Below are 15090 nucleotides of genomic sequence, written 5' to 3' on the forward strand. Positions count from 1 at the left end.
ATGGCCTGTGTGGCTCACCTTGCCATCTCGATGTCTCTTGCCCAGCTTGGTCTCCTCAGGGTGGTAGAACCACTTGACCTTGACCACCATGTTGGAGGTCCAGGACTCCCAAAAGTTCTCAATGCGACCCACGTATGGGAGGTGGGGGCGTCCAGCAGAAAGAAAGACAGCACAGTCTCCCACCCTCACTGTGTCTCTGCCTCGCACAATGGCCTTGTAGAAAAGCTTCCTTGCCTTGCCCTTTAGACCACGCCTCTGTGGAACACCACAAATAAAAAAGCCAGAAATTGTTGAATATGTTCCACCACAGTCTTAAAGAAAAATTGGTAAGAGAAAAAAAAAATATTGATCACTTTTCTTCAATCATTATTATTGTTACTGATCATTGCCAATCTATGAAATCTACCTTGATTTAACTCAACTCATTTTGATGAAGGGACATTCCAGCTATTAAACAGCTGGCCATACTGATGGGATGACATACAGAAAAAAGGTTATGCCATTCTTACCTGTGTGGGGTTTCCAGACCACCTCCACATTTGTCGTCCTGCAAGGAAGGCAGACATCTTGGGCCTCGGAATAATAGAGCAGTCATCTGACAGCATCCTAGGCTTCTTCACAAAGTCCTTGGACGGTTTAGAGGTGGAGCTGCTGCACTCTTTCCGCTTCAGGGACTTGCTGTTGGAGACCTGATCAGGGGGACCTCCTTTGGCATTAGACACAGCCACAGCTTTAGCCACAAAGGAGTGTTGGTGTGGCCCTGAAGAGGTGGGGGGTTCAGGGGGTTGTAGCAACCCCCGGTGGGAGGACAGGCAGCTCTGCAGCATCAAGGTGGAACCATCTTCATCCTCTGAGCTGTAGGAGGAGTCGTTATCAGAGGAGCAGAGGCTAGAACTGGAGAGAGACCCAGAAGAGGAGGAGCTGGAAGAACCAGAAGAGGAAGAGGAGACAGAGAGACGGGAAAGAAAGCGGCCAGCCGTCCTTAACCCTCCTGAGGCTGCAGCCAGTGCAGCCCTCCTCCTTGCTTCCTCTTCTTCCTCTTCTTCATCATCTAGATCAGAATAAGAGCTGTGGCAGTCGCGGTGGGAGCTGAAACCCAAGTCACCATATTCCCCCAGCCCCATGGATGGAGAGGGCTTTCTTTGAGGTGGGGCTCCTTTGAGGAGGAGTTCTGCCCGGGAGGCACCGCCTTTCTTGTTGTCTTTAACTAAGAGGATAGGGTGAGAGTAAGCCTCTGGCCTGGGCAGACCACTCACACCCTTAGATCCAAACCCTGATCCACCAAGCAGCAGCAGAGCCTTACTGTTCTTGGTCTTTGGAGAGGTCACTCCTTCATGATCTAGCTTGACCAGAAACTCTTGTCCAGATTTCTTGCTCCTTGGCATGCCCAGCTCATCTTGCCTGCGTCTCTGACCATAAGGTCCACTCTTGGAGCCCAGAGACATCCCTGGCCCTGGCCCTGCGGACTGAGTGCAGAAGGAGGAGTAGCCGTTAGCAATGCTGCTGAATGAGTCCACCTCAAAGGAGCTGCTGCTGAATAGGCCTTTAGCTGGGGTGGAGGCTAGGGGCTGGGTTTGAGGCAAAAGAAACAGGTCATCCTCCTTCCCTCTCAGGGTCTTTCTGGGGGCCCCATTGAGCTGAAACAGATTGTCAGAGGTCCTCTTCCTGGGGACAGCCATAGAAGGCCAACCCAGAAAGGGTAAGGGACTCTTATTGGCATTTTCAGCCTGCTGCTGCTGCTGTTGCTTCTGCTTTTTCCCAGAACCTTTAGGTCTCCCTGAAATGAAGAAAGTACATGAATGTCATGCATAACAACAGCATGTTTTCCTCTATTTTTATGAATGAAACTGTCAGCTCTGTAGTCTATTGCTACATTATTAGAATATTCCACATAGATAAAATTGTTTTTAAATATAAAACTGGGCAAGATGTCAAATTATTACCTGGCCTCCTTTTGTGGACAGGTGGAGTTTGGTTGCTGATGTCAGTGTTGGTACTGGTGGGTCTGTCAGATGGTCTGTTACTGAGGGGTGCCTGCTCCAGACTGGAGCTCCTCCTGGCTGTTATCCCGCTGGGTACCAGCAGGGAAGGAGATGACTCCCCACCTAAAGGACAAGAGGTGGTGCATTAGTGGTGTAGAGTAAATCTCAGATGCATTAATGAAAGCATTTAGTGTTTAGTCAGAGGCAGACACAACACTGTAACATGGGAAGAATTTCAAGTCACACAGTTGAAAGACACCCACAGTGGATCTGGTATCCTGGGGGCAGCAGGCGGATGTTGGGGAGGGAGATCCTCCCTCTGTCTCCATCATCAAACTCCACCATCACTCCTCCTTGCTTCCCCTCATCAGATGAGCCACCTGCAAGAGAAGAAATGAATGCAATTACCCGGGTGAGCAGGAAAGAGATAAAACATTTATAATGAATAACAATGAAACAGAGACAGAAGATACAAACAGAGAAAGATAGAGACACAATAGATGCTGCTGTCTTACCTCGGCGAACATAACCTGGGTATAAGCAGCGTGAGCGTTCACTCCAATAAGCGCACACCCTCGTCCCTTCACTGAGCATAGCCTCTGTCTCTGGACGCACATCCAGGACCTGAAAGGAAAACGGAAACATAATTAAGATTCATTACAGGCAGCGCACACACATGCATACACACACACACAAACACACACACATACACAGTGAGAAACCAAGAGAGCATTGTGCATGGCCAGCCACTGAGCCACGTTTCCAAGCGGCACTTATCTCATGCCAATGTGCCAGTCAGGGCTGAAAAGAGCGGAAGCCATGATGCAGTAAATCCTGACTTGCTGAGTAATACTAAAGAGGGCCTGAATGGAGGGCTTGTGATTGCAGGTTGCCAGATCCTCCCTCCAACAATGCAGGCAGCCCTAGCATCCGCCACTCACTGGGGGCTCTTTCAGGTTGCTTTCATTTACTGTTGCCATGGCGAGGGACCCTTTGACTGATGAGGTGTGGGTTTGGGTATGTGGATCTGTGTGTGTATGTGTGTGCGTGTGTGTGTGTGTGTTTGGGGGTTGGGGGTGGGGCGGGGGGTTGGTGAATATTGGGGTGTTGGGTGTCAGAGTCGCATAAATGGCTTATGGACGAATTGAAAGACAAGAAAGTGGAAGTATGGCGTAATTAGAACCAGCTGCTATCTGATGAGTGTTTACACAAGGCTACAGCTGCCAAGAGTGCTGTGCATCAAATGGCCAGGAGAGATGGTAAAAGGCACTCTGTGGTGGAGACTTTGTGGGGGAACTCTTTTTTTTTTTTTTTTTTTTTTTTATATTACACAGACTATGAGTGAGCATACATGGATGAGAGAAAAGCGGCCAGACAGTAAACAGACTAGTGGAGAGGCAGGGCTGTCTACTGCATAAAATCAAGTAGATGATGAACACTGATCCTGTGGACCAGATGTACGGGTGGATACTATAGCAACCCTTGACCGTGAACTGTAAAACACACTGGAGTAATCACTCTGCCCTCTAGTAACATTTTCCTGTCCACTAATGGTGTGACAAAAAAAAGTAATCCAAGCTGCAATTCTTCTAATTAATCCCTGCCCCATAATTTCTGTATCATAAGCTTTGGGCATTGGATGGCATGCAAACATCCTTTAGTCCAGTACATCCAAATGTGTTAGGGCCCTGTGTGCCAGTTGCATCATAATGTTGACTGGTTTCCATGGTCGGAGGGGATGAGGGTATGTGGGCTTCGTTTGAGGTGACCCGGGTGTTATTGGAGCATAGACCAGGATTCTGTCAGAATATGGGACAAAAGTCACAGACTAGAGTAAACACAAACACTCCTTCATCTTGAGTGGAGAGCAAACCAGGGATTGCAGGTTACCTAAATGCAAATGAAAGCCAGCCAAGAATGTGCTGTGGTTTGTACAGCTTATAATTATGTCCCATTTAATGGATGACTTATATAAACTGACAATCTTAGTTTAACATGGAGCTGAGTGAGAATTACACATGATTAACACACATCCTCACACTGTTACGATGCAGGCTGGTGTAGCCAACCCAAGTGCAAAGGAGGAAACTAGAGGGTTGACCAACTTTATAGTGAAAATGATGGATGTCTCAACAATAGTGGGCTAACCCCACATTTTTGTATCCCTACAGGTCATCATTAGATTGCCTTTGTTTATATGCTTTGGTGTCTCTGTGTCATCTAAGCTTTTAGCCAGCTCCATCATTTGGTCACCATGTGCAGTGGGGATGTGAAGTCCACATCATCTACCATTAAAACTCCAAAACATGAATGTATCCAGGTGTTAGTGGGATTATCCCACACACGTACACACACACACAGAGAGCTGTGTTTAACAGACAGCCACAGACACTCATACACATGCACACAAACCCAAAGATCCTGCCTCCCATCTGTTCATATTCACTTAAGAGGTTTAGATAGCCTAAATGACCTCAACAGAGATTTAAGGGAGGATGAGAGAGAAAGACAAGGAAAGAGACTGAAAGAGAGAGAGAGAGAAAGAGAGAGAGAGAGAGCAGACAGAGAGACACAGAAAGGCTGGAGGGCAAAGTAGAAATGCAAAGTGGGTGAGAAGGATGGTCTGGGTGTGTTAGAAAAATGTAGGGGTGGTTAAAAGGAAGACGAGAGTTGGAAGGGAAACGATGTGAAGGTTATTCCTGTTCCAAGGGGTCCTGTTTGTCTCTTGAAAAGTGGAGCAGGGTGAACTTACGGCTTCCTGTAGCAGTTGTTCCAATGAGTAGATTCTAGGGCGGTTTCCTCTTTCACCATCGATAACAATGCTGAAGCTGGAGAAGAGCACAGCAGAGAGAGAGAGAGAGAGAGAGAGAGAGAGAGAGAGAGAGAGAGAGAGATGAGGCTATTTTCAGCTGGTTGCATTAAGCCTGCCTGGCTCCTGTCATACACTACTCCCACTCTGCTTTTTTTTTTTTTTTGCCGTCTTTTTTGTGCCTGAGCCAGAGGGGTCCCATCGATACGCCAAGTGAGCCAGGTATGGGAGGACATGGGGTTTGTTACGTAAAGAAAGGAGAGAGAGAGAGAGACAGAGAGCAACAGAGGGAAAGAGCTTTCTGCAGGAGGTGTGTGGACTCCTGCTGGGGTGGTAGGCTTGCAGGTGCCAAGAGTAGCAGAGGCCTTCACAGTGAATCTCTGCAGTCACTGGGAAATGTGTGTACATGCTGGTGTGTGTCCTTACATGTCAGGCAGTTCAAGAGTGTGGACCCTGGCAGCATACAAAAGCTCATCCTCCTTGGAGATCAACACCTTCAGACCATCGGTTAAGAGTTCTTTGGTAAGGATGCAATTGGGAACTGCAAGGCAAAGGTACGATCAGCATTTTAGCATCACTGCAACTACTTTATTTCCCGCAAGGTTATCTATTTAGTGCTGCTCTTCCTCACCTATAGTGCTCTTGTGGTTGTATGAACGGCTGTTATCCCCCTCCCCTTCGGAGAAGCTGCTGTCGTTCAGCTGAAAGCCCTCATCGGCCACAAAGCTCTCAAGCAGGCGACTCACTGCTCGTCCCTTTGGCTGTGGAAGATGACCAGCCCAGAAGAAGAGACGGACGGAGGGATGGATGACAAAAAAACAGAGAAACATAGAGAATTGGAAATAGAGAGAAAATGTGAGAAAAGGAAGAAAAACTTGCCACTCAGAGTATAGCGACTAACAGCAGGGGACTTCACGGTGCATTTTACTGTCCCCTGTCAGCAGCCATTTTCCTCTAACATTGTTTCACTCCGTCACAGCGGAAGGTGTGAGCCACCCCACCTACCCCCTCCCTTTCCACTTCTCATCTCCCACCTTTTCCTCCCCCAAGATTACTCAGCAGGTGGTTGGGCTACGTGCGATGTACTATGTGCTAAGTACTTTTAATAGTTCTGCAGCAACGTTCCTCAGGGTGAGAAATATAGGACAGCAAGATTTCACTGGAGATGCTGAGAGAAGGCAGTAAAAGCTGGCTTTCTCGCAAAATGTGCAGTTGTGGAGGCATCGGGCATGTTCTGACCAAGCCTGGTTAGCTGGCTAAGGATGTGATTGCTTTTGTGTAATTACATTTTCTGCGATGAGTTACCTGTTTGTCCCTGTTTCTTCTGCCTCTGCTGCTCTCCTCGCTTTGTGGAGATGGAGCCCCACCTGACCAGCAGCTTCTCCTCTGTGAAAGTGGACATGAGGATACACAGGATGAGTGGTGAGAGTGTTAGAGATCTCCACATGCCTGTTGGTTATGATTCATTCCAACAAGTGCAAGGGAAGGGGTGTGTGTGTGTGTGTGTGTGTGTAGGGGGTGGGGAGGGGGTTGTTGGCAGAGCTCTGGTTATGCAATGTGGAGGATTGAGTAAGATTGAGGCTGTTGAGTAATTGTGAGCGTTTACATGTTCCTTCTGCATGAATGTATCTCTCCCTCATGATCACATTGTCTTTGGGAATGGTTCAGAGAAGCGCTATAATGCTCACACTTTCCGCGCTGAGTCAGGATTCAGATTATCAGCTGGTTCCCTAGTCATGACAAATGCTTTTGAAACCAAACTAACAAAAACAGTAAACCAAATACTGTCACATAACCCAACTGTTTAATGAATTTCAAATGTGCTTTTGCAATGTCAGAAAAAAAATGCAAATTCAGCTTGGTATAAATAAATAAGCTGGCTTTCTAATTGTTTCATCCAGAACTGAATTATCTTGCGGAAGATTTTTAATGTAAGAAAATGTTGGCCATATTTCATGCAGTTCAAAAGCAAAGAAATGTATCTTTAGCACATGAAGTGGGCACAATGAGCACACGGGTGCCTTAAAGTTGGTACACAAGATGAGTTACTTATAGAGAGAAAGTGGTGATGCCCATCTTAAAGGCAACACTGCCTTTGGGCTGTCCGCTGAGTCAAAGTGATCAATCCAAATATTATTTGAAGTAATAATTCGAGGTTGGCAGCTAAGCACTTAAAACACTTCTATTCACAGCTTTATGTGATATTAGCAATGATGACAGAGAAGGATGGAGGAGAAACTCAGCTTTCCACAGCTGTACAGTACTTCATTAAAAAGTTATCACTGTGTCACTTGCAAAAGAAAACAAACATAACGTCATTATGGGGGAGGGATTACACAGGGCTAACAGGTTTGTAGACAAATTGGCGTTACCTAATGTTTTTTTTTTTTTTTTACATACCTGATCTTCTTGCTCTCATATGCTCTTCACTGCTGACATATTTATAGGCCTACCTACACCCCTCTTGGTGGTGAGCAAAGTGCAGAATGCTCTTCATAAGTAAGTGTCCTTATACATGGGAGCAGCAGTGCATATGACATCTCTGGGAGGATGTGCTACTACAAAATCACTTTTGAACACTTTTCACTTTTACTTTAATAGATGACTTTTCCTCGCTATTTATTGAGTGAATTATTTCAGGTCAGTTGCATGCAAGACATTTTTTGTGATATAAAGAATTGTTTAAAGATATTAACCTTATCCATCTGGGTTTCTGATTTCATATATGGTTGTTGTGGATAAAAAGTGGTACAAACCCAGCTGTAGATGAGTGATTGATAATGCTTCTCCTGTACATGAGCAGTTCCCTGCTCTGTCCTGCTAACCTTATTGATTGTGCCTCTCAACATGGTGCTCTTGCGCGTGGCCCTCTTCAGCCTCTCACTGGTGGTAGGGAATGTGGCCAGGCCCATGCTCCTCCTGTAGAGGTTGCCTCTGGTCCCCAGACTGCCCCACCGATGCTCCTGGGGCCGGGGCCCGCGTGGCCTCCTGACTCCCTCAGACCCGATATCTTCATGGTGCTTCTTGACTGCAGTGGCCAGTCCTAGCCTACAGGGGGCCTTCTTCTTCACTTTCACCTCTCCCTCTGTCCCAGACAGACTCCGGGAGCCTGTGCGGTTCAATTAGAGAAACAGATTTAGACTGAGCTAACGAGCCAGCAAGAGAAACACAAAACAGATGCTTCCCATGAAAATGTGGGGGAGCTCTGTTGACTTGTAAATCATTTTCAAAGGGCAGTCTTACCGTAAAGCTCCTGTCTCTTTTTCTTGTTTCTAGCTTTCTGATTGGCTTCCAGCTTTACGACTGATGAGGGAGTCGGACTTGTCACAGAGGAGCTTGAGGTGATGTCTCTTGAAAGATGGGCTTTGATGTCTTGTCCTTCATCACTGTCATAACTGCCTTCCTCTTCCTCTTCTTCTAATGGAGAAAACAAACAATACAGTATAAGGTTAGTATATTGAGTAAAAATTTTATTGACTTCGCTCATATACATTAGTCTGTCTCTCATTTACAAACACTCAACTTTTGCAATACCATACCACTTAATAATCACTTCATTAAAATTTAAAAGTATAGCCTAACTATTCACAGAAATGATGTATGATGTGCTTTTCCTGAATGGTGTATGCCGGCCTGAGCCCCTCAAGTGTGGCTAGAGTGTGCTAAGCGAGACTGTGTGTGTTTGTGTGTGTTGCTGCACTCCCTCTAGCTGGTCTGTCTCCCAGTCTGCTAGTCTCCAGGGCTGTCAGAGCCTCTCACAGGCAACTGTCCACAGCTGTGGCTGCACATCTAGCCCAGACTAGGCAAGAAAGCCCATCGCTGAGGTGTCAAATGTCCACACGCTGCTGACATCCCAATCATTTGCGAGACGTTCATCATGACTTTTTTTTCATGCACCTGTTGCTGAGTGCTTTGAAAGTGATTTACAAATTTAAAAAGTCACACTGGAGGTTAGTGGGCGGCATTATCTTAGGTGGGAGGTGCCTGATGAGGATATCAATGATGACATTAATGAAGACTGCACCTCAATGTTTCAGCCTGACCTTGGGTCAAAGGTTAACCTGTTTCTAAGATTTCATTCATTTGTTTTCTTTACTAATTTATTCCAATTCAAGGTAATGAGAGGCTGGAGCCTAACCCAGTATGCATTGGATTGAAGGCAGGGAAATACTCCAGACAGGCTGCCAGTCAATCACAGGTAGAAAATTACCTTCATACCTGCTGGAAGTTTAGAGTCATGTCCATGCCAAGCCAGGTAAATTTGAAAAAGACATTGTGATGTTTCATCTACACTGCACCACACTAGTGTTTTCAGTCTATTTTCCAAAAGCCCACAATCCCCACTGAAACACCCCAAAATTCCTAACGTCCCCTACTGAGCATGTACACACCTATGAGCGAGACCTGCATATGCTTGATACTGGACTACAGCCTATATCACATGGCAATCCTACGTTAGAATTTTTGAAAGCTCTGTTTTCTCCCTCAACAATACAAAGTCAGACTGGGGTTTTCACATTTACATCCTTTGGAGAGCCTTTTCGAAACACCCTGTTTTCACGGGTGGAAAAATGCAGCTTAGTGTGAAACAGAGGGGGAAAAAGGTTGCATTTTCAAATTTACCCAGCTTAGTGTGAACATACACTTACTCCACACAGACAGGGCCCAGGCCAGGGTTCTTCTTGTTGTGAAGCGACACTGTTATGCTTTGGGTTTTGGTATATGATAAAGAAGTCAGTGCAGTTCACCTATTACCTGACTCTTCAACTCACTATTCACTAGCTCACCTTGATCAGAGGTGTCACTATCGGCAGGGGTGCTCTCTCCCTCGTCCATTGCCTCCTGTCTCTGGCCACGGAGGACCCTGGTTCTGGGTTGGCTCAGACTGGACGAGCCCTGGGTCAGGGTGGTGGATCCTCTCTTTCTCCCTCGACACACCATTCCAGTCCAGCTCTCCTGGGGGCCACTGTCCACGCTAGCTGCTAAGAGAGTTCATAAACACCCATCACAGTTCAAATCTAGGCACAGTATCTTAGTTAGCTATTTGGAGTTTCAAGAGTTAATGCACGCACTGTTTATCACAAAGCAAAACAGCGTCAGGCAGAACCAAAGGTGTGACTGCTGGTATCTACCTGTGTCACTTTGTCCCCCAGACTCTCGCCTACAGTCAGCTTTACTGCTACCCTGGGTTCTGTGTCCATGCTTTGGGATGGAGCTGGAGGGTGAAACCTCTTTGTCCCTGGAGCCCGTCCCTGAGAGAGTCTTCTTACCCGGGGTCTTCTGTTTGAGCCGAGCTACATCACCAGCCAGCTTGGAGCTTAGCACGCCGTGAAGACCGCTCTTTCTGCAGCCCTGCGCTTTTATCTGAAGCAACAGAGAGAGATGAGAGAACCAGGGAGAGCCGGTTACACTCGCGGTCACAGAATCAGCAAAAGCAGCAGAACGTCAGAGGAAGAGAGCTCTCATTTGCTCACACACAGAGAAGAAAAAGGAACAGAAGAAGCCCCAATGAAAAAGATATTAATATGGAGAGCAGGGGATTTGACTCCTGAGGGTAGCACCTAATTAGAAATAGTGTGCGACAAAGGAATATATCAAACACAAAGAAACAAAGAGTGGCCTCTTTTATTTCTAGTTGCATAGAGGACAAAAGAGAAGAGGACGAGGAGACCCTGACCTGTGTGCCGCTGAGTCGCTCAAAGCCCCGATTGGACAGCCTCTTCTTCCTTCTCTGGCTTTCCCCGCCTCCTCCTAGGTCCTCAGGCGACAGGGCAAGCCCCGCCCCCATAGACCTGCCAGTCAAAACAAGGGAGAGGCATTCATTAGAGAAGAATGGTGGTGGTATGAAAGAGAAGGGTGGGGTGGGGTGGGGTGGGGGGGTGGGGGGTGCATCGCACGGGAAAACAGAGTTGAGTCACCTCTCTGTGGGATCTAATAACTCTCCTTTCTCCGTGTGATGAACAAAATTAGAAAAAAAGGACAAGGAGAGCCCAGTGTCCCAACCACATACTTTAAAGACTGAGATCTAACAAGCAACCTGGGATTGTGTGAGGGCAGTGCAGTATAAGAAGCCTTAACGCTTTATCTAGGGAGTGTCTTTGCAGCCCATGGAGCACCGAAGAGCTTTGAAACATACAGTGAATGGTTTGAAGGCACTGCATTTGTATGCAGCTCTATTGTTCTCAGTGAATATCATAGCTCTCCAGTAGCATTTCCATATCACTGTGGCACACTCTTTCCCCTACACTGAGCAGCATCACAGGCCAACTGCTCCAAATGCCCTTGAATTTCCCTCTGGAAGCTTGCCCAAAGACCACACCGACGTTAGCCAGGCCATGTTCAAACAAAAGATTAACTTCCCCTCTCCCACTGTGCATACAGCTCAGGAAAATCATCAAGCATATTTACAGAATAAGCAGGTCTTAGAGCGGTGTGCCCCCATTCCTGAGGAAATACATTCAATAGTTCACCCTGGTTCTTCTTTTTACCGCATGTAATAACATATCACCTGGAATCCCATGTGTTCATCAAAGACACATGCGAACATAGAATTTGCATGGGAGCCAAGAGTGTGTGTGTGTGTGTATCTCCTAATCTGTGAGTGTCAGTATGCATCTGTGACAGCATAGCCGAGAGAAAGAATGAAGGTGATTTTTGGGCAGTGGGACTGTCTGCCCATTGACTGACAGGAGAGTGACAGAGGTGGCAGTGAAGTGTGAGCTGTCCCTGTGAGGCAGATCCCCACCAAGGCTCGCCTCCCGCTGCTGACAAACATGATGTGACAGAGTCCCTCCCCTCTTGGAGGGGGGCTAGCGGAGCGAAGCATACAGTGACTAATTAAACAGAATTGATTAGCAGGGTTTGCTGCCGCGCAATAGTTTCCCTATCTTGCCTCCATTCAAAACAGCGGACCTATGCAGGAATTACTTACTACAGAAACACTGCAAACACTCATGCACATACTGATGAACACACAGCTGCATGCATACATACAGTGGACATGTTGCACAAATGCATGGATTAGCCAATATACGAGCAAGAGAGGCACAAACACTCAAACAGTCACACACACACATACACATACACGCACACGTACAGATTCTCCCTCTGGTCCAAGCAGAATAAAGTAAGGAAAGGGGGGGCTAGGCTGTTACCCACTGACCCACTGCCCTCCATCAGAGCTCACTAGTGTCAGCGTCTTGTAGTGGCGTGAGTGACAGGTACAGTACATGCTTTTACATAACCCTGCCATGTAACGCAACATGGGGCCAATCTGTCCCTCGTCTGCCTGCCTGCTCCTCATTCAGAAGCATCGCGCTATTCTCCACTGCCTGTGACAGAAACATGGCGTACATCCTGCTAGACCTGGAGTAAAATGTAAGACTACAGCTGTTGGTAGCTGCAGCTCAAATTTTGACACAATAGAGAGATGGGCTGTGGTGTACTGTAGTGTGGCCTGCAGGAGAGGCCACTTCTGGACCTCACCCCAGCACTCCCACACACACACACCATCCCCCATCTCCACCTCCACCACTCCCTCCACTGCGCTCCGCTGCAGGGCCCTGGCCTGTTACCCTTTCATTTGGGTGTCATTGTCACCCAGCATCAGCGTCCCCACTCGGATCAGCGCTGGCCTGGCGAGGGGGCAGGGGTACATGGGTGGAAGGAAAGTGGAGGTGACATCGCAGAGGGGCAGCTGGGAACACTGTGGACCGTTGCCCAGAAACCACAGAGTGAGGGAAAGACAGAGCAAGAGAGAGAGAGAAAGGCTGACAGACAGATAGACATAGAGAATGCTGCAAGGTGGCACTTAGTCCACTAAGGCTTTTCAGACCTTGATGACAGGAGTAATTGAAGCTTGACAGCAAACCTTAACCCCCACCCCCACACCACGATTTGCTTTGGCAAGAGCATTAGTTTACTTTTCAGTGTCATCAGTACATTTTGAGACATTGAAGCAGGATCCCTGTTTCTTGAATATCCTCCAGTTTCTCTCTTTCCTTCTTTTCCTGGCTTTAACTCTCCTGCTGCTGTTTGATCCATATGCATGCACATATGCACGCAAGCACGCACGCACACACACACACACACACACACACACACACACACACACACACACACACACACACACCATCAAAGCCCTAAATGTCAACTTATCTCTGTGACTGCCTGGACTGTCTGACCGACCTGTTATCCTTTGGACCCCTGGTGACCCTGTGGGGCTGTAATGGCAGTGATGTGTCACATTCCTGCTGCTGGGACAGATTACAGGAGAATTCACAGTACTCTAATTACAGTCCCTGCCTGTCATCCTCCTCCCCTCCCTCCTCTAGCAGCCAGCTAGCATGCAGCTTCCCCCTAACTCAGCCCAGCCAAGCTCAACATGACACTCAGGTTTAGGGTTAGCTGTGCGGAAACCTGTTGAAACTCACGCGTAAGCATGCGCACACACACACACACACACACACACACACACACACACACACACACACACACACACACACACACACACACACACACACACACACACACACACACACACACACACACACACGTTGCGGTACACTCACATGCAACTGGCACAGATTATACTGTAATACAATTGAGCGCTGGTGGTGATTAGGTTGAGAATGGGTTCAAGTGGACTTCCTTGAGAGGGTCAGCTGTGTTTTCCCATTTCCTGTTTATGCCAATGAGAGGCAGTTGCTGTGTGCCAGTGATACAGAGGGGCTTATCAGGCATAGCTGGACTGTAGCCAAGTCAAGGAGATGGACTGAGAGATACTCACTTGACTTTCCTCTGGCCCTCAGATGACGACACTGGGCCTGTGGTGAGGGTGGGTTTCCGCTTCCTGGGCCGCCCCGGTCCTCGACGTGCAGGGCTGCGGGGTGTTTCCTCCTTCCTGATTGCACATGCACGTGAAAAGCACACACACACACACACACACACAAGCACATAAAAATGAGACACTGAGATGCTATATCTGAACATACAAAGTTGGTTTAGCGAATAAAATCTTAAAAATAAAGAAACCATGTTCATGCAGCTGAAAGAGTCATCTGGAGGAAATATAAATACATTATAAAAATTGAGGTAAAGTATATACAAGGTCATACTCACTGATGATCATGCTTCCTCTGAAGCTTGGCTAGCTCCCTCTGCTTCTCTTTGTAGCGTCGCTGGAGCTCAGCCAATTTCACACGCATTGCAAGCTCGGGACCGTCCATTGTTTCTATGCCACCTTTGGCCGGGCACACCTGAAATGCACACAATTAGCAGTTATTTTTAAAACTAAAATAAAAATAATAACTCACCTGAGCAAAAAGGTTCAAAGTAAAAACACAAATGCGTCAGTAATTAGTATTTGAGCACCATCAAGGACCACAATGGAAATAAATTTTTAACTTTATTGTGTCATCCTTGTTGACTTTTCACATGTTACAATTGCAATGCTTAAAAGGTTGTTGGAATACACTAAACTATGTACATAACGTCAGGATATGGGTCTTAAATAAAGCCCAACTGTAGTTGCAGGCTTACTGGTTCATTGCGTGGTGTCCAACTGCATTTCCTGCGTAGATTTAGGATCCTGCGGGCTGGACAGTGACGCCCTGCACCCGCACTGCTGCCTTCCTGGGAGCCCATCTCCAAGGCACGGGCTGTAGCCAGGGTAGCAAGGCTCTGGAGGTCAAATATCAGCAACTCCTCTCCTATGAGAAAGCACGCAAAATAAATCATATCACTGTCGTACATGGGTTTACATGTGTGTAGGCATTCCTATGACTAAGAGACTCTGTGCAAGTGGACTAAACTTGTATCCTTCAAAACTGACGAAAGAGATTCACATGTTAATAAATAAGAAGGGAAAGGGGATTTTAACACATAATATGAAAGATTTGTGTGCACATTCAGCATCAAATCCTGCATATGCAGCTCCGTATTATATTTCAGCATTATCTATCTTGTGACATAACCTTCCATTGCAAATGAATAGCAAGAGAGAGAGAGAAACGGATAGAAAGTGGGCAGATTAAGCCAGCATGAGGGAGCATTGGCATATCCTTTCAGAGGTCATGTCAGTGTGGACTTAACAGATGCTGCTGTGTCAGTGGCCATCTGGGCCAGGCTTTTCCTATATAGCTCTGTCTGCCTGTGGCACTGACTGGATTCTGTCTACCATTAATGGACTGGACTAGTGCCTGGATATCAGAGGATGAAACCTAGTTATGAGGGGCGACATAGAATTTAGTTTACAAAGTCACACTGGCCAAAGTCTTTACATAAATAACACCGAAAAAA

At 47.0% G+C, this 15090-nt stretch overlaps 1 protein-coding gene across 1 annotated transcript in view; it reads right to left on the reverse strand.

Annotated features, from left to right (window-relative positions):
* bahcc1a (BAH domain and coiled-coil containing 1a) overlaps positions 1 to 15090 on the reverse strand; it is a 71249-nt gene that overhangs the window by 2985 nt on the left and 53174 nt on the right. The window contains exons 12-28 of the mRNA XM_030057319.1: positions 14332 to 14501; positions 13912 to 14048; positions 13580 to 13693; positions 10469 to 10583; positions 9924 to 10155; positions 9579 to 9773; positions 8035 to 8208; positions 7617 to 7900; positions 6097 to 6177; positions 5423 to 5552; positions 5218 to 5332; positions 4735 to 4810; positions 2498 to 2606; positions 2246 to 2362; positions 1944 to 2105; positions 510 to 1777; positions 19 to 255 (exon numbers count right to left, since the gene is read on the reverse strand). Of these exons, the coding sequence (XP_029913179.1) occupies positions 19 to 255; positions 510 to 1777; positions 1944 to 2105; positions 2246 to 2362; positions 2498 to 2606; positions 4735 to 4810; positions 5218 to 5332; positions 5423 to 5552; positions 6097 to 6177; positions 7617 to 7900; positions 8035 to 8208; positions 9579 to 9773; positions 9924 to 10155; positions 10469 to 10583; positions 13580 to 13693; positions 13912 to 14048; positions 14332 to 14501 (3716 nt within the window). The remainder of the gene's footprint in view (positions 1 to 18; positions 256 to 509; positions 1778 to 1943; positions 2106 to 2245; positions 2363 to 2497; positions 2607 to 4734; positions 4811 to 5217; positions 5333 to 5422; positions 5553 to 6096; positions 6178 to 7616; positions 7901 to 8034; positions 8209 to 9578; positions 9774 to 9923; positions 10156 to 10468; positions 10584 to 13579; positions 13694 to 13911; positions 14049 to 14331; positions 14502 to 15090) is intronic.

This window comes from Myripristis murdjan, chromosome 8, assembly GCF_902150065.1.
Source record: "Myripristis murdjan chromosome 8, fMyrMur1.1, whole genome shotgun sequence".
NCBI classification, from domain to species: Eukaryota; Metazoa; Chordata; class Actinopteri; order Holocentriformes; family Holocentridae; genus Myripristis; species Myripristis murdjan.